Raw genomic sequence first — 24,889 nt, 5'->3', positions numbered from 1 at the left:
GCACATATGAGTTTATCTTGTTGGACAGACTGGATGGACCGTACAGGTCTTTTTCTGCCCTCACTTACTAAGTTACTATGTAGATCTGCAGTAGATCATTAGCTCTGGACTGTGGCATAGCCAGGACTGATTTATGAGTGGGGTCAAAGGTTAACATGGGTGAGCAATAGGCAGAGCAGATGTTGATACTGCCTCTAGTTCTCCTATTATCGGCCTATAATACAGCCACTGAGTTAAGTGGACCTAACTCCAAAATAGTGGGTCCATGGCTACCCACCTTGGCCCACCCATGGCTCTGCCCCTGGCTCCTTATACCTACAGTTCTATGCACCACTGTATTTCAGAGAACAAAGCCATACTATGTTTCTGTCTGATTAACAGTCCAAGGCCTGGCAATGCCACTATCCTGAGCTGTAAGTATCACAAGATACGTTCCCAACCCCAAACACCATCAACCAGCACTGATAACCACCCCATCGAGCATCATCACAAAAACAAAATAAATGCAATTAGTATTATGAAAGCCAATCCACTGTATTCTACAATACGCAAGTATTGGAGGCGATATTTAGCCAGCAATAGAAAGCATTTCTTTAAAAGTTAGCTGCCGCCAGCTGAAATAGATCCAGATGTTCAGTATCAGCCCCTGTCCAGGTACTGGCACTGAATATCCAGCTCACGGCAGTGAGTGGCTGCCGTGGGCTGAATATCAGCCTAAAAATGGCTACTTCTGCTACACGTGCGGCCATTTACACCTGACCTCCCGCAGGTATTTTAGAAAAGCCTCTGGGCTGGCAAAGTCTTTTCTAAAATACTGCTGGAATTGAGTGCTTCCTGACCTGGACATCTCACTTCCAAGGTGTTTTGCTACCTTGAGATTATTTATTTATTACATTTGTACCCCGCGCTTTCCCGATCATCGCAGGCTCAATGCGGCTTACATAGTAACAAGAGAATACAATCTGTAGTATCAGAATCAACAAAGGAGGTATGTGGTAGGACAAATGAACAAGGGGTAAATGGGATAAAAGAGGTATGAGAGAAAGGATAGGGATAGGTAAGCAGGTGGGGTGATAAAGGAGAAGTTGGGACGAGCATGTGAGATTTCAAAGTGTTTTGCTACCTTGAGATTATCAGACATTGAGGGGTTTTTTTTACTAAGGCACGCTAGCGTTTTTAGTGCGTGCTAAAAATAAGCATATACTAAATGCTAGAGATGCCAATGTATTCCTATGGGTGTCTCTACCAATTAGCGGGTGCTAAAAACGCTAGCGTGCCTTAGTAAAAAAAAACCTCAATGTCTGATCATCTCAAGGTAGCAAAACACCTTGGAAGTGAGATGTCCAGGTCAGGATGAAGCAGTATTTTAGAAAAGACTTTGCCAGCACAGAGGTTTTTCTAAAATACTTGCAGGAGTAAAAGACCCCCTCAATGTCTGATAATCTCAAGGTAGCAAAACACCCTAATGACACAGTGGCTGGAGCCAGAGAGATGCTGGGACATATAGGAAGCAGCATAACCAGGAGAAAGAAGTGGTGGCAATCTTTACACAGTCACCGGTGAAACCTCACCTCGAATGCTGTGTTCATGCCTGGAGGCGGTATCTCAAAAACGACAGAGATAAGCCAGAAAGGGGTTCAGAGAAAGAAAACCAAAATGGTGTGGAATCTGTACCAAAGCCATATGTGATCATACTGAAAGATTTAAATACGTAAGCCCCAGAGGAGAAGCAGGTGGGAGGGTATGCTAGGAACATTTAAATACCCATAAAAGTGCACAAGAGGCAAACGTTTTTTTTTCAACAGAAGAGAAATTGCAGAATTGGAGGTAATACTGTGAAACTCCAAGAGGGAAGATTTTTTAAATGTCAGGAAATGTTTTTCCCAGAGAAATGGCTGTGTACACCATGAAGATCCTTCTGGAAGAGTTCATGGAGACAAAAGTGGCAATTGAATTTTTGAAAAGCCTGTGGAATAAACATAGAGGGCCCCTAGGAGAAAGAAGGTAGGAATGAAGCGCTGTGGTGACCTGAACGAAGTAGCAGTTCATCCCAACACCGTGGCATGACTGTTGCGTGCTTTCATGAAGACAAATGTGGCATCTTCCACAGAGCGAAAGGTGAAACCGTAAGCAGCAGCTATAACAGTTCATGTACCAAGCAACATGTATCTGATTAACAAGAAGGAACAATTTGGGTTTCTAGGTGTGTTGCTTCGATTTAGCAAGGTATCTCTGGTTACTGTGAACGGCTGTTCTAAAGTTACAGATTAACTTTGAAGGGATAAGTCCTGCAGAATGCTAGGCTCTTTTTATTTAACCGTTTGCCATGCCATCGTTTCTAGTTAAGTGACCATCCCCTTGGGATTACTACCTGTCAAATAGAATATTTTATTTACAGGGCTTAAGATGGCACTAGCTTTAACTGTTTGCAACCTGCTGCTCCAGAGCATAAAATGAAAGTGAAAAAAAAGAAAGAAAAGAAAACTTAAATCTTCAATTGTGGCAGGGCGAACAAGATGGCGGCGTAACAAGATGCGCTGAGAGACGCTCTTGTCACCCGACTTGGAAAATAACTATTTCCTCGAAATATAATGCCGCATTCAAAGAGAAAGGGGTTGATAAGAGTAGTGCCCCCGCCTACCTCGACTTCTACACCGAACCAACCAGGTCTCGATCGTTTCTTCGCGCCTGTCTCCCAAAGTACAGGGGAAGTGGATCCCATAGCGGGGCTGTCCGGGGAAGCAGAGGCCCTGCTGGGAGATGAAGTATCCCTCTCTCCACCAATGTTGAAACCTCCTTGCCCGGCGTCAGCAGAAGTCCTAGAAGGAAAGCAACACCCTACCGGAAGTGTTTCGGGTGTGACTCCTAGCGAGGGTCTGGCATCGCTGCAGAAGATGCCGAGGACTCAGGTAGGAGCCTCAGAGAAAGTAAAGGAGATAAGCCTAGAGATGATTTGGATGAAATTGAATAAAATCGACTCAACTCTTCAACATACATCGGGCAAAGTCAGCGTCTTTAACACTAAACTTCAAGAACTAAATTTAAAAGTAGACTCGGTAAAAGAAGAAATAGCTGGGAAATTATTGACTCTAAAAAGAAATGTAGATGATTTGCATGAATTTAAACAAACTGTGGTTAAAGACAATACAGACACTCGTAGGAGAATTGAACAGATTGAGAACCACAACAGAAGGTTAAATTTACGAAGCAATTCCCCCTGTAAACAAATTATATTGTATTCCTAATCCTAAAGGAGAAGAAGGGAAAATGCAAGAAGTGGGGAATACAAACTTGGATTTAAACAACATTTCGGCCATACTTGAACAATCTTTGGACGAAACAACAATTCGGTCTACTTTGATTGTATCTCTAATATTTGAACAGGATTTGAATAATATTATGAAACTTTACTTTAAAAACTTGAAAACCTGTTTTGGTGGAGTTAAAGTGCAGATTTTTCCCGATGTGACAAAATAGACCCAGCAAAGAAGGAAAGCCTTTTCGGCACTGAAATCAAGAACTTTTGAAATAGGCGGTACATTTTTTTCTAGCTTACCCCTGTAAATGTATTGTTAAACTGGGACAGGTTAAATAAACTTTTTATTCACCTGATCATCTAAAGCCATTTCTGGACTTGAAACAACTGAAATAACATCAATAATAAATATGGGAGAATTACGCCGCTTGGTTAGCTTTGATAATTGTATTTTATCATCTTATCTAACTCACATCGCCCCCCCTTCTTTTGATAATGGGGTCTAAGGCAGTAGAATTATTTTGTTATTAATGGTTAGATTATGGTATTGATATTTAGATTATTCTTTGCTTTAAAAAATTGTATTATGACTATATGAAAGTAACTATGGCTGTATTTCAAAACAAGTGTACTCTTGTTAAAATTTAAAAGTTAACCCTAGAACACATATTGGGGGCCTTTTAGGCCCCCATGCTTACATTTTTGCTATTATCTGCAAAATTACTTTAGTTAGAATTTTGAAACTCAAGGTATTACTCAAGTATGTCATTGTTGATAATATCCAGTTGTTCATATAATTTTTTTTCATAGGCATTATGGTGTAACAATGCTTGTTTGGTGAAAACTACATCTGTACGAATTGGGGGCCTTTTAGGCCCCCGCTGTTTTTATCATGTTCTCAGAAGTGTTTGTGTCTCAAGTTACTTTATTTGTACTCAGTAATGCTGGTGGAGGGGCCAGGGTGTGGATAATAACATGTGAGGATGTCATGTGATTTTTGGAGGGAGTGATAAGGCCATGACATCACCTCAGGTCCTCTGAACACTGAGGACAGTATACACTGTGAGCTAATTGTTGAAGGACCTGTGATAAGATAAGCTGTTGAGAGGAAATCTGTTTCATTTTCTAACATCTAGTCAGCAATGGCACAGTCTTCCTCCAAGTGTCTGACTGACCAAGAGATTGAAGCGATTATGTTTCAAAGCGATGATGAAAGTGAACTATCTTTGTCTGATGAAGAATATCTGCCACCAGCTAATCAAACATCCTCATCCAGTGATTCTTCTGATGATGAAGAAGTGAATCTAGTGGATCCTCAAGAAGTGATAAGTAGAACATCCAAAACGAATGTTTTTTGGGACAGTAATCCTACATTAGTCGGACGTACTCCAATACACAATATTGTGAGACAGGCTCAAGGAGCTGTGGGAAGTCCCAGTTACTTTACCCCTAAAGATGTATTCTGTACTTATTTTTCTGACAATATTGCAGAAGAGGTCCTATTATGTTCAAACCTAGAAGGAAGACGTATCGCTTCAGCAAAAAATAAGTCCTGGAAAAATATCTCAAAAGAGGAACTTTATGCATATATTGGACTTTTCCTGCTGGCAGGGAGTCAAAAATCGTATGATGTCCCAATACGAGAATTATTTCTGGACCCACTTTCTGATCCACACTATAAGGCGACAATGTCAGTGGGCAGATATGAGGAAATTAGAAGGATCATTCGCTTTGATGATAAGCGAACTCGTGCAGCGAGGTTTGAAACAGACAAATTAGCCCCTATCAGTTATATCTGGAACATATTTATCAAAAATTGCATAAAACTTTACAATCCTAGTACTAATGTTACTGTAGATGAGCAACTTGTACCGTTCAGAGGACGCTGCAAATTCATACAATACATGCCCAGCAAGCCAGCCAAGTACGGTATAAAAATCTTCTGGATGTGTGATTCTGCAAATTATTATGGCATAAATGGCGTAATCTACTGTGGCAAAGAGGTTGGTGCACCAGTACAGAAGGATCTGGGGTCTGAAATAGTCAAAACTCTTGCTGTTCCAATATTCAATTCAGGTAGAAACATCACCATGGACAATTATTTCACCAATGTTGAACTAGGCAATTTTCTGCTTGCAAAAGCTATTACACTTGTTGGTACTATAAAGCAAAACAGACGAGAAATTCCAGCAGCACTCAAACACAATCGTCAGCGAGCACTTTATGAGAGTGTCTTTGGATTCAATAACAAAGCGACTTTGGTATCTTACAAGGCAAAGAAGGAGAAATCTGTAATTTTACTCAGTACCATGCATCACGATTGCAGTGTTGACAGCAATAACCAAAAATTGAAACCAGAAATCATCCTGCATTACAATGCAACAAAAGGAGATGTAGATAAAATGGATGAGATGGTGGGAAAATATTCGTGTAAGAGGCAAACAAAACGATGGCCTGTAGTACTATTTTCAAATATGCTTGATGTAGCAGCCCTAAATTCATTCATTATTTATACAGAAACTCATCCTGAATTTCATGCACAGAGGAAGGACAGGAGACGCTTATTCTTGAAGGACCTTTGTCATGAACTTGTAATACCTCACATGATAGAGCGAAGCGACTTGAAATGCTTGCCAAAGAAAACTAAAGAAGCAATGAAACGGTGTGGCGTACAGTTTCAGATTACTCCAGAGCCAGGAGAAAGAAAACGAAAGCGTTGTTTCATGTGTCCAAGAAACATAGAGAGGAAAACTGAGCGATATTGTTCCACTTGTAAGGAAACTGTTTGCAAAGAACACTCTTCTGAAAAAATAACATGTCAGAATTGTTTGGAAGACTAATATAATAGAAAAGAAAGTTAGAATAAAAATGTAGCTGCAGCTAGTTTGCTATAGATTTCTATGCATTTTTGTGTGTTTTCATGTCTTTGCGTGAAATTTGGGAAAAAAAAAGATTTTTTGGTGTTTTCTGTGAAAAATTATAATTAAAATGTTGTCCACTATTCATATTTTATTGAGCAATTTTGAAATAAACTTGTGAAAGTTATTTAAGTGTGTTTTTCTACATTATGTGCATGGGGGCCTAAAAGGCCCCCATGACGTTAATATGTATATTTTTAACGTCATGCGTTCTAGGGTTAATAAACAAATTCAAATACATAAATCTTCAATTGTGAAGCCATCGTGGAACGTGTACATTACATGAGGACTGAAAAACTCTGTAAATCCCTGGGGAATTAGAGCTAAATAAGACCTTAAGGACCTATTTAATTTAAACAATTTCAGTCACTGTGCAGGGAAGCAGGACTTTTGTACTTCAGATGATCAAATCGACCAATTCAATGGTCAATTTGGTCTTTTGTTGCACACAAAACCTCTCTATGTGTATAATAACCTTTGGAAAAAAATCTCTTTCATGTGAATGATGTTCAGTGACTATGATAAAGTAGAGGAAAGAGCAGCTTTGCTGGCAAAACAACCTAGCAAAGAAGCCAAATGGTCATTTTTATTGTTATGGAACAATATATATATACTTTTATGGCAAGGATAGTACCTATTTGAGGGATTTGCAGTAATTACTCATTGGCTGCTATAATTTAGAATAAACAGAGGCGCTCATTCATCAATTGCACTGAATGAAACTAGAGTAACCACCCAGAAAAATAACCGTATATTTGGTTGTCTATACACTTTGTATCCAGCAATAGCTCAGCAGTCCTTAATTTGTTCCAATGCTGAGTGGATAAAATTCACGGATGTTTTCACAAATCTGGTTGCGGTCGTTTTTGGTGAGCACAGGGTTAGGGGGTGGGAGATTCAGCATACTGACAACCTACAGAGGACTATAGGTATCGCTGGGCTGTATTTGAAGGCTGCTGCCTTTAGGAGAACAATTATCGAAGCTATGCACAGGGTAAAAAAAAATGTTTTACCTCTATTAGGAGCCCTGTAACTAAAGCGCATAGGCACCTACACGCGTCCAACATGTGTCAATTTGGAACTACCATCCGGCTACCATGTGCCCCGGGGCGGTAATTGAATTTTTACGTGCATCCAATATGCACAGTGGAGGAGTGGCCTAGTGGTTAGGGTGGTGGACTTTGGTCCTGAGGAACTGAGTTCGATTCCCACTTCAGGCACAGGCAGCTCCTTGTGACTCAGGGGAAGTCACTTAACCCTCCATTGCCCCATGTAAGCTGCATTGAGCCTGCCATGAGTGGGAAAGCGTGGGGTACAAATGTAAAAATATATATATATTTTTGATTTTCTATCATGTGGCACCAACCAGGCAGTAATCGACAGTATACGCACGCTGACGATTACTGTCTGGTTAATGTGTGAGACCCTACCGCTAAGTCAATGGGTGGTGGTAAGGTCTCAGGCCCCAAATGGATGCACACCAATTTTTATTTTGCTGCGTGTCCATTTTTGGCCCAAAAAAAAAGGTCTTTTCTGCAGACGCGCTGAAAAATGGATCTGCGCATGTCCAATACACGTGCCTATAATAGTGCAGCTAGCCATTGATGAATATCATATATTTTTATAGAGTACCCTCAGATATTACCCACTCTTTTAAGCAGACAATAGTGCTGCTAGCTGGTGGTATAGCACTTCTTTCATCGGGTTACTCTTTAAAGGGTCTTTTTATTATTTTTTGTATAAATTGCAAAAAACCACCCAAGTGCTATTAATATCGTATCTTCCATGATACCTTTTTTTGTATTTTAACCTGCACCTGATATTCACACGTAAAAACAAAAATGGCAAAATATTGTAAATCACTGTGCACTTAAGTGCATTAGTGTGATTTACAATATTTTGCCATTTCATGCTAAATTGCCGCATTGATGTATGCTATTGACTTGGTGTAAGTGGGCTCACCTACTCAATGCTACCCATTCTGAAATTCTTTGCCAAAGAATGTGTTAAAAGCACTTAGCCTAGCAGAGTTTAAAAAAAGTTCTGGCAAGGTTCCTAGAAGGAAAGCACGGAAGCCATTATTAAGATGGACTTGGGGGAATCCACTGCTTATTCCTGGGATAAGCAGCATAAAATCTGTTTTACTCTTTTGGGATCTTACCAGGTTCTTGTGACCTGGACTGACCACTGTTGGAAACAAGATACTGAGCTTGATGGACATAAGTACATAAGTATTGCCACACTGGGACAGACCAAAGGTCCATCAAGCCCAGCATCCTGTTTCTAACAGTGGCCAATGCAGGCCATAAATACCTGGCAAGATCCCAAAAAAGTACAAAACACTTTATACTGCTTATCCCAGAAATAGTGGATTTTCCCCAAATTCAATTTAATAATGGCCTATGGACTTTTCCTTTAGGAAGCCTTCCATACCTTTTTAAAACTCTGCTAAGCTAACCACCTTTACCACATTCTCTGGCAACAAATTCCAGAGTTTAATTACACGTTGAGTGAAGAAAAAGTTTCTCCGATTCATTTTAAATTTACTACTTTGTAGCTTCATCGCATGACCCCTAGTCCTAGTATTTTTGGAAAGCGTAAACAGATGCTTCACATCTACCCGTCCCACGCCACTCATTATTTTATAGACCTCTGTCGTATCTCCCCTCAGCCGCCTTTTCTCCAAGCTGAAGAGCCCTAGTCACTTTAGCCTTTCCTCATAGGGAAGTCGTCCCATCTCCTTTATCATTTTTGTCACCCTTCTCTACACCTTTTCTAATTCCGCTATATATTTTTTGAGATGCAGCAACCAGAATTAAACACAATATTCGAGGTGCGGTCGCACCATGGAGCGATACAAAGGCATTATAACGTCCTCATTTTTGTTTTCCATTCCTTTCCTAATAATACCTAACATTCTATTTGCTTTCTTAGCTGCAGCAGCACACTGCAAAAAGGTGGGAAAATGTGGGATACAAATATATATAGCAAATAAATAACGCTGAGCAGGACCTTTGGTCTGTCCCAGTAGGGCACCGCTTATGTTCTTAAAGTTGTTCTCCACTTAGAATAGTAGATTGTGTGGGCTTTAAATAAATAAAAGTGGGTCTCTTTCCTGTGTTTTGTCAAGTGGTGAAGAACCTACAGGTTGTAAAACCAGAGCACAGAATATTAGTAAAACTAATCCAAGTATATCAATTAAACTAATCATACAAAATACAGGCATACCACAAGATTAATAATGTAGCCGTTAAAAGTAACCACAACAGCGTACAAAGAAAAAAAAATTGTGCAGATTGTAAGGAACTGTTTGATGCACTGAAAAAAAATGTACTGAAATCAGTCTCATTCATGAAGAGGTCAAACTTCAGAGCAAAACTTAAGAAAGAGCTTGCATTAGCATGCCAAAGAACACCATCAGTTCAGAGTTACTTCTGAAATGTACTTTGAGAGCTGAGATGGTGTCTTTAGGTCTGTTATCTCAGCGTGCAGGAAAGAAATAGCTGAAGGCTAATTTGTATAGCAACAATTAAAACAGGTTATTTCAGACATCAAATAGGAAAGTGTAATATGCCCCCCCCCCCCAAATCTAGCATATCTTATTAAAGGATAGAAAAGGTATGTCAACATGTATACCCTAGAGACTTACCAAATTTTGGTTTCAGTTTCAGTGCGGAAACTGGCTTGAAATACATATTTTCTTTGTTTTGGCCTTGGTTTCAGCTGAAAATGACAGTGTCCTTTCGGTTGAAATTGAAAAGTGCTGTGTCTCATAGCTCCTTTGCTCCCTCTTTCAAACAGAAACAGCCTCCAAGCCCTCTCCTCCAAATAGAAGTAGCCTCTACTCTCTCCCCCCCAAAAACAAAAGTAGCTCCCATCACCCTCAAACTAAAGTAGGCTCTCCTGGACCCCGCTGAATGAGTAGTCCTACTCATGGACACCCCCTCCTCTCTCGCTTGTGGTCTAGTGGTGAAGATGGGGCAGGAGCTCCTGCTCATACCAGCTCCAATCTCAAAATGGCTGCCACACTTGTGTAAGGTGGCCCAGGGGAGCCTACATTTGGGTGGGAGGGTGGTACTGGTAGGGAGTGGTTCTGAGAGGGATGCTACTCCTGTTCAAGGGCAGAGGTAGGGAGGGGCCATAGCACTGATTAGGGGCCATAGCAGTTGATTTCAATTTTCAGGTTTGGTTTGGCCAAAACTGAGCAACAAATTTCATTTTCAGATTCAGTTTTGGCTGAAACCCAAAAAAGCAGTTTTTGGTCGCTCTCTAGTGTACTCTCTGATTCTATAATAGGGCACCTAAAGTTAATTTATTTATAGTATATGAAATCAAGTTGAAATATGAATATGAAATTTCAGATTTATGTACTTGCCTTACCAAACCCAAGCTCATTGCTAGTGACATTGAACTGCAGTAGATTGCTTCCTGCCCCAAAGACCTTCCAATGAAGCTGAGGCAATGGACAGTGAGTTTACTTTCTTAAGGTCACACAAGGAGTGGGAAAAAATTGGATTTTAACCCTAGCTTCCATGCATCTCAGTCTGCTGTCCTAACCACTAGAATTCTTCATGGTTTTTTTCATGATCTTCATGGGAAATGCAATTTCTATGGACTTTGCAAGTTAGTCATTTATTTGTATGTTTGGTTTTATATATTGTTTTATCTGCTGATTTAATATTCTACACTGCCTTGATGGTTTACCGAAGGGTGGAATATCACATTTTTCTAAATAAATAAATTAAATTAATTAAATAAATAAATAAATCTATTAATCTATTGAGGGGATTGGGGCTGGAAGGTCTATCATGAGGCCATCAGGAGTAGGCAATGGATGTAGAGGAGGGAATCAGGGGTGGGAGATGGATTTTAGGGGAGGTTGAGGAGTGAGAGATGGATGTTAAGGAGGGGGTCAGGGAGTGAGACTTGATGCTGGGTGTGGGGCAATGGGAAAAGGATGATGCCAAGGGGACGTCAAGGGATGAGGGGGATGGATGTTGTCAGTAGCTTTACCCATGCACAATGTTTCCGTATATGATGCTTTTTAAAATCAATACCCCCGAGGGACATGGAAGGACATAGATATACAGTCCATATATTTTACAAGAGGTTCTGCATTTGGCACAGTCTTTTCAAATTACAATGGGAATTTTCCACATCCTGACACGTCTTAATCCCCTCACCATATCCTATCTAAAATTAGATTTTATGGAGGTAATTCTATAATTTGGGGCCTTGATGTTCCTGCCACTGTCGCACATCAATAATTGGTAGTTATATATAAATGTATACTAGGTGCTATTCTTTAAAGCAGCATCTAAGTGCTATAGTGAATAACAGCAAGGGGTTGTATACGTAGGCTGAGTATTGGTGGGTCATGGGTGTTTCTCCAAGTGACATATGTAATTAATAGAATATTATCAGTCAAGTGCATCACTTGGTGCATGTAGACACACCCATTTACAACTTCCATTGACATGGCATTAATGGTCATGACTAAACTGAGGCACCCATGAGAACTTACATTAGTATTCTATAACAGCATCTTGGTACGCAGATGTCATTATAGAATCGGTGCCCAGTGCACGGCATCTGGGCACCTAATTGGAGGCATCAATCTATAGAATTCCCTGCTATATGGATAACTTATCCATTTGACTTTGATCAAGAAAACAGTGTAAGGGCTTCATCTCCTAAGGCTCGTCTCCCATTCTCTTCTGGGGGGGGGGAGCGTTGTATGTGTGACTTGGTGTATATTCAATGGTACCAGTCATTAAAATGGTGCCACTGAATGTGTAAATATGAAACAACCATGTTGTTGCTCATATGCATAACTCAGGTCTGCTTTTTTACCAGCCTAAATTGTGCAAATGCATTATCCCCTGGATTCTATATGTCGCGCCTAGCATTCTGTGCCGAAATCTAAGTGTGTTCCATAACAGTGCCTTATATAGAATCTGGCCCTATATGTCGAGTGGCTGAATTTCCTTGCTTTTGTACTCTTTACTTATGTGCTAGCTGACGGATCTCCTAACTGTGCTTCCTAATATACACATATATTTTATGTATGATAGTCCATGATGGCATGGTTAACATATGAAATTATACAACTAAACATAAAAATTATTATTTTTTGAAAGACTGATGCTTTTGGCATCGTCCTTTATATTTTGCATTGTATTGGGTTTTTGTTTAGACTTTTATGTATTTATATATGCATATACAGATATATATTTATGTACAATTTCAATCAGTTTGATCATTTTTATATTTTTCTTTAATTATTCATATGGTTTACTGATATCTTTTTTTTGTAGACTCCTGAGGCAGGCTCTTTGGGGCGAAACACGGTGCCAAGTCTTTTATGTAACAGCAACAAAGGACTTTTTTTTATGTGTCATATGAATTAAAGCATTGGTTTATAGTTTTAAGTTCTGTTTGTTTGAACCTTCTTCCGTTTCCCGCTCTTTGTTTCCTTGTTGTTCCTTTTGTGGGATTTGTGTGTTCAGTCACCACGTGGTTTCATCCTAATAAAGAAAACATGGCACCCAAAACCTAATCACAAAAGCATTGCATTAATCTAGTAAAGAAATATCACTTACAACTTATTTATGGACCCCCTTTCTGCATGTAGGCCTCTCTACAGCAATAATAATAATAATCAAACATATAAATGGCGAGTGACCGACTCACTCGCAAATGCGCAGTACAGACTTCCCTCTCTGTCCCGCCCCCGCGTCAATACGTGATGACAAGGGCGGGACAGAGAGGAAAACTGCGCCGCCGAGGTTGATACCGCTCCCCCCGCCCGCCTGAGATCGCCGCTACCGTTCCTCCCCCCCACCCGGCCCGGGCCCTCTCTCCGCTACTAACACATCCATTCGCCGGAACGCAGCATGCACATCAGCTGAGCTGCCGTCGGCCTTCTTTCCCTGCCTGTGTCCCGCCCTCGCTGACGTTACGTCACAGGAGGGCGGGACACAGGCAGAGAAGGAAGGTCCGACGGCAGCTCAGCTGATGTGCGTGCTGCGTTCCAGCGAATGAATGTGTAAGTTTAGTAGCGGAGAGAAGGCCCAGGCCAGGTGGAGGGATGGCGGCAACTCCGGGGGTGGGGGTGGGGGACGGTAGCGGTGGCGACCTCGCGGGGAGGAAAACCCCAATACCAGCCCGTTTTTACGGGCTCAACGGCTAGTAATAATAATAATATTAAGAAACAGACAATACCTGAAGTGTCTCCTGGTGGTCTGGCAGCTTTTCCATTGTTGTTTTGGCCCATGTATGGTTCCGTTGTGCTAATCCTACCGCGGCTGGCTTTGTTTGTATTAATCCCTGGAATCTGTGATGTTGTGAATCCTTTTGCCTGTAGTGTTGTGGCAATGATGGTAGTGGTGCTGGTGGTGGTGGTGGCCACCGTTGTTGCTCTGGCTTTAAGGGTGGAGGTTTTGGTGATTTCATGATTCCCAGGAGAGGTACTGGATTCAACTAACTCTTCTTCCCCTGTGGGACCCCAGATGATAAATTCCGATATAGTTGTTGGTTGACTCTGCCGATCCAAAATGGATTTGTGGTATTTGACATCATCCCAGGCGCTCCTCAGGAGCTGCCTTTTTTGTCTTTTGAAATAAGTCATCCCACCCCTACTTGTTGTCCCCTGTAAGACGGAAGGCATTGATTTGGCAGTGGAATAATGCTTTGACAGCATATTTTTGTAAAGAAAGCCTCCTAGCTGGTCTCTGGCTTTGTGGTGCCTTTTTAAATGACGCACTTCTTTGTTCCTGTGATAATGCTTTTCAGAATGAAGAGCCAGGTTCCAGAAAGGGTTTGCAATTCTCAACTGCTGTCCATTTCTAAAGCTCCACAAGGGACTGCTGGAAGATCTGTGTCGTTGTAAAGGTCTTTGCAAGTGTTTGAACCCTTGTCCTTGAGATACAGAGTCACAAGTTGTAAAATCCATGGCTACTTGAAACATGGCTATTAGTATCCACGCATGACTTCCTAATGGATGGCCTGCCCTGCAGACAGAGAGCGAACTGGGGGAAAAGAAATACAGAGTTTTAAAATTTTTTACTTTAGTGTTGACCATGCTTTTAACTTGACAATTTAAATTCATTTGGTGTAGGAAATCCATACACATTTCCTGTAAATTAAAAACATTAAACATAATTTCATTTAACGTCCACGAAAATATAGCATGATTGTTTAAAAAATTATAAACATCAAATGTGGTCACATTCTGTGATTCCTAAAATAAAAGGTGATAGGCCAAATTGTTCATGTAGCCAATATCTGGCCATACAGGTGGCAGCTCTGTGAATGCTTTGGGTGCTTGAATCATCCTGGTATCGGATAACTGGCTGATCTGCCTCCAACATCATGTCTGTAGCTTTCCCTCTCCTTTCAGTTGCTCCAGGCCTTGGAGGTTGAAGAAGTAAAATGGCAGCAGATCAGAGAGAGCTGATCAAGCAACCAGAACACCCATGGAGCTGGCATCAATTTTTGACCACTTCTGTAAAATATCACCATAAGCACATGTTATCAGTTTTCTTTGGCTTTATTCTACAAATGTTGTGGGCACATTTCTCCCGCTGACCCGTTACGGCACATATGCGACACAATGGAAACATATTTTTACCATGCAGCCTAATGGGAAGTACAGGGAAAAAAAGAGTCCATGCAGTGGGAACACCTTGACTTTCACAAGTCTGAAATAATCAGAGAGGAGGTCAAATTTTTCATAGATGCTTTGGGGGTGACCGATCAGATATTCTTTAGTTTTATTGACAAAAAGGGTAAAGGCTGGTAAAATCATAATAGTGTATTTTCTCACCCTGTTTAACCTGATAGTACAGACACACGGCGTTTGTTCTGCCTCCAAGAAGGGCATCACGGAACGAAAGGTTCAGGTAGTGCAGTTCTGCTCTGAAAGGCCGCACATAACCTATCCATTTTAACCAAACTGTCCACTCATATTCCCAAATACCTTAAACCCTTTTCTCTTTTAGGTAATCTGCCTTCCACTGTGTTTTGTAGTTGAGAAACCCAAAGGTGGTGACTGTCAACGGATCTGGTTTTTAGAATCATAGCAGGTCGTACAGCTGTGGTAAAAGCACCCGTTATATTCAAAGGCAGTGCGCTCGCCATTAGCGATGGTATAACCGTTGAGAAAGTAGCCACCCACCTACATTTTGCCACCCTTTAGCGTGTGCCTGATTTTGCCACCCTTTAGCATGTGCCTGATTTGTATGTGTTTTTTGTCCTCAGCGTACATCAACCAATGGGTACTGGTGGTTGAATATCTCATGGTTTGCCGATGATAACTGTCAGTCGAGGCACAGCTATGGCTCTCAGTTTTAAACACATGAACCTGAACATGGCCAAACACACAGAAGCAAGTGTGATGTATTGGAATGGGTCTATACATTTCTTTAGGGTCACTGCAGGACGTCAGACTCACAGAAACAGAAGCCTGCTCAGCCGCGTTGCTGATCTGCAAGGGAAGGCTTCTACATGGAATGTTGCTAGTGGAGTAGCAACATTCCATGTATTTATTTTATTTTTTATTACATTTGTACCCCGCGCTTTCCCACTCATGGCAGGCTCAATGCGGCTTACATGGGGCAATGGAGGGTTAAGTGACTTGCCCAGAGTCACAAGGAGCTGCCTGTGCCTGAAGTGGGAATCGAACTCAGTTCCTCAGTTCCCCAGGACCAAAGTCCACCACCCTAACCACTAGGCCACTCCTCCACCCTTCTTGTAGAAATTTCAAATAGTAGCAACAGCAACATTCCATATAGAATTTAGAATCTCAACTAGGCAAAGGGAAATGGGACTTGATATACCGCCTTTCTGAGGTTTTTGCAACTACATTCAAAGCGGTTTACATATATTCAGGTACTTATTTTGTACCAGGGGCAATGGAGGGTTAAGTGACTTGCCCAGAGTCTTAAGGAGCTGCAGTGGGAATCTAACTCAGTTCCCCAGGATCAAAGTCCACTGCACTAACCACTAGGTTACTCCTCCACTTGAAATGCTTGAAACACCCCCAAAGTTGCTACATTAAAATTATACTGTGCTGTAAAAACCTGTGCAAAGCCGTGATAACTGCAGTTCTTACCACGGCTTAGTAGAAGGGCCCCAAAGGGTATCAAGAAAATCACCACAATTCTAACGAACTGATAAGGTGTTTAAATACATTTGAGCGAGGATGCATTCAAGTATGCTCCAGAACAGTGGTCTTCAACACATGACCCATCTCTCGCATACAGCCCCAGCAGCCTATTTTTGTGGCCCCATAGCTGAGACAAAAAAAATTTGAATTGGCTCACCTAAAGGATGCAGCACCATCGGGAGGTGGGTAGAGAAAAAGATCCACAAATCTCCAACAGGTTACATATGCCTGCTTGCCATACATGGTCACATTGACACGTATGTGTGCCAATATGAGGGACACACTTACCCAGCAGAGCTTCACAGGGAGTTTTCTTTACTGGCCTCCCAACGGTACTGTGTCCTTCCCAATTCATTTTTTCTGCCATAGATAGTTATTAACCACTTAATTAGAATTAGAAACAATTGGGTAGGAAAGGAGACATCTGCTGTCACCTTTCTAGTCTGCTAAACCAAATCAAACCAACTGTTCAGCTCTTCAACCTCTTCCCATCCCTCGGAGATCCTCTGTGCATGTCTCCTGCTTTCCTGGGTTCAAGTCCTATCCTTGTCTACTCTCCACCAGCAGCAAAGTGGAGTCCATTCTGTGCTTGTTGGAGTTGCTAGTAAGATTTGACCTAAAGTGCTGTGTTTAGCTTTGGGGGCTGCACCTTGGTAAACACATGTAGATGAGGGACGTGGTTTGGAGAATGTGTTGCAGGCCTTGTATTGTTCATGAAAACATGAAGAAATGAGACAGTGGAGATGACAGGGAAATGGGTAAAATCTGGATCCTGTGCATTCCAGTTGAAAAGATCCAGAGGATCATAAATAAGAATATTTCCTATTTTCTATTCCCATTTTGTAACATTGGCATAATAAGATTTGAGCATCATATAGTGAACTTTACACACACACACACACACACACATATATATCTACTATAATAAAACTCACCCTCAACGTTCTGAGGACACTGACGTCAGTGAAGCCAAGCCCTGACTTCCTTCAAAAAGGTTCAAAGGTTCGTGGTGGTGAAGCCACCAAAACCGCTCCGGGCTCCGCCCTCGAGGGCGGAGCAATGGCAGAACAACGAACGGGTTGGCAGAGAGGGAGGCAAGGAGACGGGGGGTGGGTGGGAAATCGCTCCGGGCCCCGCCCTCACGTCAAACGTCATGACGTTGGGGGCGGAGCAATGGCAGAACAACGAAGGGATTGGCCAGGGAGGGGGGGGGGGTTGGCCAGGAAGGGGGGTGTGTTGGCGACAAATATATATATATTGCAGGTTGACTGCTGCTGAATGTGAAGCAGCTTTGATCAAATGACTTCTCTGGTGACCATCAGCTTGATAAGTCACCTTTAATTATCAGACATTGGCTAACAGAAAATTGTAATAACCAGCTTATAAAGGCTAACATTTGTCATCCCAAATATGGAGAACAGATTGAGAAACCAAATTCATTACTTTGTCCTCTTTCTCACTAGCATGCAATTCACCAATTATAAGTAGTTACCATGGTAACTTCCTTGTCTCATAGACCACATTGTGCAAACTCATACATGAATACACAGGGTTGCTAAATAGAGCTGCTTAGAAGCATTGAAATATCTTTTTTTCTTTAAGATTACAAGTTAGGAAAGCAAAGTTGTCTTGAAGTGGGTAGGAGCTAGAATTCCATAGGAATGGTGAAGCATTGTATTCTGCATTAATGGATCCTTAATAAGGATGTAAATAAGGCAAATTATTTCAGCAAGTCATACATATATATACCTTCATCAGGATTTCTGTATTGCATATCCTTACTATATAATAAGTGATGGCTAGTAATGGTCAAATTGCCAATCCTGTCTGCCTAGTTGAGATTCTTCCATTTTGAGTAGAGCTTATAAATTTTCATATCCATCCAGATGTCTCCTGCTCTACTCCGATTTCTTTTATATGAACAGTCGAACCTTTACCTAACACAGTTTTTCATATCTGCCCCAAACATGCCCCAATATGCTAATAATGCTGGCCTTCTCCACCTTTGCTGAAAGGACCTATTTAGCAGTCCTTGTTATCATCAACTCTGATTTAATTTCTTACCAGATCAAAATGTAATCTTTAACGAGCTTTGTTGTAATCCCCCGAGCCACTAAAATTATTTGATAATCCCTTCCCAGTCACTAAAACTTGCAAGTCTCATTCCAATATAGTAACATAATAAATCACAGAAGACGAAGACCAAAATGGCCCATCCAGTCCATTCAATAGTGATTTGTTCACTTCGAGTAGATGACCCTATGGATTCCTATATGGAATGTTACACCCATCCTCCCCTTCCCCTATGTCCAACTACCTGTTAGGGTAGTAACTGCTACTCCTCAGGCTTTTCCCAAGTTCATCGAACTTGGTCTTTAACCATGGTTCTTTGATGCAGGTTACCCCAATTTTCTTGAAAGCACGACGCATTGTATTCGGTTGGAGCTATTGCAGAACGGAGCAGGTGGTGTGAGTGGGCAAACTGGAGATGTCACATGGTCTTTACCATGATGTTCCATGTTTCTCCCCTCCTCCATCCACTGCCATCTCCCCAGCCTGTCACAGTGAGCTGATATGCTTCCGTGAGGGACAATCTCCTATCTAAGGGGCCATTTTGCTAAGGCGTGCCGAAAAATGTCCTGCGCTGGTCTAGACGCGTGTTTTGGATGCATGCAGGTCCATTTCTCAGCGCGCCTGGGGAAAAGGCTTTTTTTTAGTGGCTGAAAATGGACGCGTGACAAAATTTAAACCAGTGCGCGTCCGTTTTTGGCCCGAGACCTTACCGCCACCCAATGACTTGGCGGTAAGGTCTCACACGCTAACTGGACGGTAAGCATCAGTGCGCATAAACTGACAATTACCACCGGGTAAGCGCCACGCGGTAGAAAATAGACAACATTTTCTACTGCGTGTTTTGGACACGCATCAAAAAAATGGAATTACCACCCGGGGCACGTGGTAGCCGGACGGCAGTTCCAATTTGAGGTGCGTTGGATGCGCGTAGGCGCCTACTTGCCTTAGTAAAAGAGCTCCTACAGTGGAAGCACAAGATTTCTTTAAGGGATGTCATCTTTTACATTACTCTGTATGTTCCAAGTACCACAGGATGGCACTACTAAAGACGTCTATCAATGCTTTTGTTAGTGTAATAGCATTATAAATGTTTCACGTTCAAAAGTGTTTTGTACAATTTTTGTTTGTAAAAGAAGGTACCGCTGACAAAATTAATGCTGAGGAAATCAACATATCATTATTGCAGAATGGCACAGTCTAATGGTCATTTTCTTGTGACAGATGGCATTATAGTACATCAAATAGCACTGCTCATTATTTCTATATCATTCTATGCAGAAGAGACAGTCCTTTATCAATGCAGCCTACAATATGTGCAAGACAGACAACCAAGACAAATAGGCTTCAGGAAACACATTTATTACAGTTAATATTGTTCAGATCAACAAGGCTACAGTCAGAGATACAGACAGAATAAGGCTTCCTAAAAAGGCTGATGAAGCAACCTCCAGTACGACACACACACGCACATACACTATTGCCTAGTGCTGCCTTGTGGATAAAATTAATTGGTTGTCAACACCAAGGAATTTCCAGTAAATAATGCCTGTATTCTTTCTTTCTTTCTTTTTTTCTCAATTGTAACTTTAACTGTCTATACACTGAGGGGTCCTTTTTCTAAGGTTCGCTGAAAAATGGCCTACGGTATTGTAGGTGCATGTTTTGGGCGCACGCAGAATCATTTTTCAGCGCACCCGCAAAAAAAAATGCCTTTTTAAAATTTTTGCCGAAAATGGACGTGTGGCAAAATGAAAATTGCCGCGGTAACCGAACAGTAATGATCTACGCGCGTCAAATGACACTTGGCGTGCGTCCAAAAATAAAAATAGTTTTTTGGACACGCACCAAAAATGAAATTACCGCAATCTCCTTGGCCGATAAGCAAGCCCCAGTCCCGCCTTCACCACGCCTCCGACACGCCCCCGTCAACTTTGTTCTTTCCCGCGACAGACTGCAATTGGAGGGGCCCAAAATCGGCTTTCGATTATACCGATTTGGGCGCCCATGAGAGAAAGGCGCCCATCTCCCGATTTGGGTCGAAATATGGGCGTCTTTCTCTTTCAAAAATAAGCTGGAGTGTGTGCTAAAAATGCTAATGCGACCTTAGCACTGCATAGTAAACAGGGCCCTTTGTAATAGTTTGGTAGCCTCCAGGAAAACAACTCCAGCGTCCCTGTGTGTTTGTCATCTGGTTTTATAATTATGTTTCAGAAAGGCCTTAATTTCTCTTTGTAATTTCCATTTTAAAGGCCAAGACAGATGGACGCGTGACTGTCAGAGTGAATTTAAAAGCACTCTGGAAAACACACACAGAAAACTAGATTGAAACAACAAAGACAACATATTGTATTTTTTTTTTGTTTTTCTTTTTTATAACATCTCCCAGTCATGGATCCCTCATTGGGATAGGTTTGAAAGGGTTGTTTCTCCAACAGTTGAAGGACAGTACGGATCAAGAAGATGAAATAGAGTACTTGAATCTGTCAAACCTGACAGTTTGCAAAAAGAAAAAAACATGCCTGAGGATAGTTGAGAAAGCCAATGAGTGTGAGAATATGTATTCACAATACAGAATTAATAGCTAGAGGGGGCTGGCTTATCTCAACACAAGAATGCAGCTGGGATTTATGCTGCTTGTTAGACCTGACCCTGCTCCTGGCTGTGAAATACTTGATCAGCCTCGTTTCAATCTTTGCCCACCTCTATCCCTACACTTAACCCACTCCATCTACTCCTTTCCCCTATACCACTCCCCGGTTATTCTCTAGAGAAACCTGCTTATATAACATAGTAACATAGTAAATGACGGCAGAAAAAGACCTGCACGGTCCATCCAGTCTGCCCAACAAGATAAACTACTTTTTGTGTATACCTTACCTTGATTTGTACCTGTCCTTTCCAGGGCACAGACCGTGTAAGTCTGCCCAGCACTATCCCTGCTGCCTCCCAACCACCACCACTACTACTACTACTACTACTACTACTACTTAGCATTTCTATAGCGCTGCCAGGGTTACGCAGCGCTGTACAAGTTTAAACATGGGGAAGGACAGTCCCTGCTCAAGAGAGCTTACAATCTAAAGGTAAAAACTATGTAGTCAGTGTAGGTATCAGGAATGGGAAGGTGGTTAGGCACCAAAAGCAAGGGAGAAGAGATGGGCCTCCTCCCACCACCGGCTCTGGCACAGATCGTGTAAGTCTGCCCAGCACTGTCCCCGCCTCCCACCACCGGCTCTGGCATACTGTCCTGCTGCCTGTGTAGAGGATCTGCAGCAGAGCTGATGTCAGCATAGAGAAAAGTCATGGCATCAAATTTGGCTACCTGAACTTACAAGAAATCGGGGCTTCTGTGAGTTTTGTTTATCAATTTCCTGACAATCAACTCACCCGTCACAGAGGTCACATCATAAAAGGAATCAACACAGGGCCTTTCAACTCCTTGGCAGTCTTCCTGCATGGAGATGAATCGTTCTGTTCTCAGTCTTCTACATTTGGTAAATATGGCACAGAAAAGGCTTTCTTTTTGGGATTACAGCCCGGGCATTTTATTTATTTGGATTTTCTCAGCAGTCCAGGGCCGCCAAGAGGGGGGGGGGGGGCAGGGGGAACAAACTTCCCCAGGCCCGGGCCTCCAAGGGGGTCCCGGCGCCTCAGTCCAAGATCTCACCCGCCCTCGGCTCTGTCAACCGTCCGCCACCGGGCTGGGCCCCCCACATTGAAATAATCACAGCGCCTCACCTGTCACCTCCGTGACTGAAAGCGCAGCAGTGGCAAATCGGATTTGCCTCCCTTTGGGCCTTCCCTCCCTGTGTCCTGCCCATTCTGATGTAACTTCCGTGAGGGCGGGACACAGGGAGGGAAGGCCCGAAGGGAGGTGAATCTGATCTGCTGCTGCTGCGCTTTCAGTCACAGAGCGAGGTGCTGTGATGATTTCAATGCAGGGGGCCTGGCCCGGTGGCGGACGGAGGGGGACAGGTAGTGACTGCAGCACGATGGCCTGGGGGGGGTGTGGCAACGACCTCAGGGGCAGGGGCGGGGCCCCGGGGGTGGCCCAGTCTCTCGGCAGCCCTGCAGCAGTTCTTCAATCAGATCATATCAACCCAATCAACCTGCTTTGTGGATTACTGTATTGTCATACCAGCAGGAATCAGAGAACCGAGAGGGAGCAGAAAAGTGGTTCCCAATATTTACCACATAAGAAAATACAGGAGTTTTTTATTTTTTGCACTTATTATGGTTTTCATATGGAGTGACGCTAAGCACCAATGGACTAAGATAACATGGGGAGTGGCAATTTAGAAAGGATGTATCCCTTGCCAATTTCACTTTGGGGGGGGAGGGCAAATAAAACACCGCAGGATTAAGGGGGAGGCCATATATAATCCCTTTAGTGGAGTACTACATAAAACAAGCAACTTTCTGATACCTAGATGGCCTGGGAAGCAACATAGGAGCACTTTTAATAAAGCTCAGCAGACGCTAACAGTGAAATTCTATATATGGCGCATAAAAAACCAACACTGAAATCAGTCAGTGACTACTAAATACATAACTATCGCCATACTAGGACAGACTGAAGGTCCTTCAAGCTCAGCATCCTGTTTTGAACAGTTGCAAATCCAGGTTACAAGTACCTGGCAAGATCCCAAAACAGTACATTTTATACTGCCTATCCTAGAAATACAAAAATAAATGGCTCTGTTTTGTTCCCTGGATAAACCTTGTAAATATACACAACAAAAATTGAACAAAACTTGATATGTGATAATGTGTATCTAATTGGCTATAGAGGTTATCTCATATCTTTCTTGACGACTATGTGCATTGACAAATCATGTCGCTCACATGTCTGTGTATAGTTATAATCACAGAATACCTCCAGCCAACCAGTAGTAACACGTTGTGTTTGAATATTTAATTTAAATCGTACTACTGATTCAAAAAATAAACATTATTGCACATATGAAAGCAAATAATGCACAAAAGTAACTTAGCTTAGCTACAGGGATCCAAACTTTGTCTGTTGTCTTCTGTGACTGAAGCTCAACAACTAGCGTCTTAGACTAATGGAACCCTCATTGGCAACTCCAGTGTTGTGGTAAGCCCATATTTAAATTAAATATTCAAACACAACGTGTTACTACTGGTTGGCTGGAGGTATTCTGTGATTATAACTATACACAGACATGTGAGCGACATGATTTGTCAATGCACATAGTCGTCAAGAAAGATATGAGATAACCTCTATAGCCAATTAGATACACATTATCACATATCAAGTTTTGTTCAATTTTTGTTGTATCCTAGAAATAAGCAGTGGATTTTCCCCAAGTCATTTTAATATTAGCTTGTGGACTTTCCTTTTAGGAAGCTATCCAAGAAAATTTTAAACCCCGCTAAGCTAACTGCTTTTACTACATTTTCTGGCAACAAATTCCAAAATGTTATTACTTGTTGAGTAAAGCAATATGTTCTCCAGTTCATTTTTTACTACTTTGCAGCTTCATTGTGTGCCTCCTAGTCCTAGTATTTTTGGAAAGCATAAACTAGCGATTCACGTCTATTCGTTCCATACCACTCATTATTTTATAGACCTCTATCATATCTCCCCTCAGCTGTCCCTTCTCCAAGCTGAAGAGCTCAAGCCACTTTAGCGTTTCCTCATAGGAAAATTATTCTAGAGAAGTGTATTTTATAATCGGTGCATCACATATAAACCTTATTCTACCACAATATCACCTTGTATTTGTTCATACTGGAATCGGCAAAAGTCGACACGGTACCATGTAAGCCACATTGAGCCTGCAAATAGGTGGGAAAATGTGGGATACAAATGCAACAAATAAAATAAAAAAATAAAAAATGTTAGGATTAGTGTGTGTAACTTGAAAATAATTGACAGAGAGCACTTATCACCTCCAATTTAGGAGGCGCTAAGAGCCCCGCATTATGGATATGCAAAACAATTAGCGTATGATAATCAGAATGCTCTAACTGGATAACCCATCCATGCTCATTGTCTGCTCCTGACACATCCCTCCAGAAAATTAATACAAAAACATACATACTATGTGCTTATAGTATTTTATTTATTTAGATTTTGCTCACACCTTTTTCAGTAGTGGCTCAAGGTGAGTTACATTCAGGTACTCTGGATAGTTCTCTGTCCCAGAAGGGCTCACAGTCTAAGTTCGTACCTGAGGCAATGGAGGGTTAAGTGACTTGCCCAAGATCACAAGGAGCAGCAGCAGGATTTGAAGTGGCCACCTCTGGATTGCAAGCCTGGTGTTCTACCCACTAGGCCACTCCTCCACTCCAAATTATTTACCGCAGAATGTTTAAATGCACTTTCTGGTAAGCATTTTCACCCGTGCTAAATGTGCATTAGGGTTTAACCCCCTTGAGTAGATATACTCTGTAGTTATTAACAACTGGGGTTAACAATAAAATAACAAATCTTAATGGGAGCCTGCT

At 41.9% G+C, this 24,889-nt stretch overlaps 1 protein-coding gene across 1 annotated transcript in view; it reads right to left on the bottom strand.

Annotated features, from left to right (window-relative positions):
- The window catches only part of LOC115482407 (adherens junction-associated protein 1-like), a 197,916-nt gene that overhangs the window by 82,543 nt on the left and 90,484 nt on the right, over positions 1 to 24,889 (bottom strand). The window contains exon 2 of the mRNA XM_030222154.1: positions 13,399 to 14,204. Within this exon, the coding sequence (XP_030078014.1) occupies positions 13,399 to 14,204 (806 nt within the window). The remainder of the gene's footprint in view (positions 1 to 13,398; positions 14,205 to 24,889) is intronic.

Source organism: Microcaecilia unicolor, chromosome 13 (assembly GCF_901765095.1).
Source record: "Microcaecilia unicolor chromosome 13, aMicUni1.1, whole genome shotgun sequence".
NCBI lineage: Eukaryota > Metazoa > Chordata > Amphibia > Gymnophiona > Siphonopidae > Microcaecilia > Microcaecilia unicolor.
This window is presented reverse-complemented; position numbering and strand designations above follow the sequence as displayed.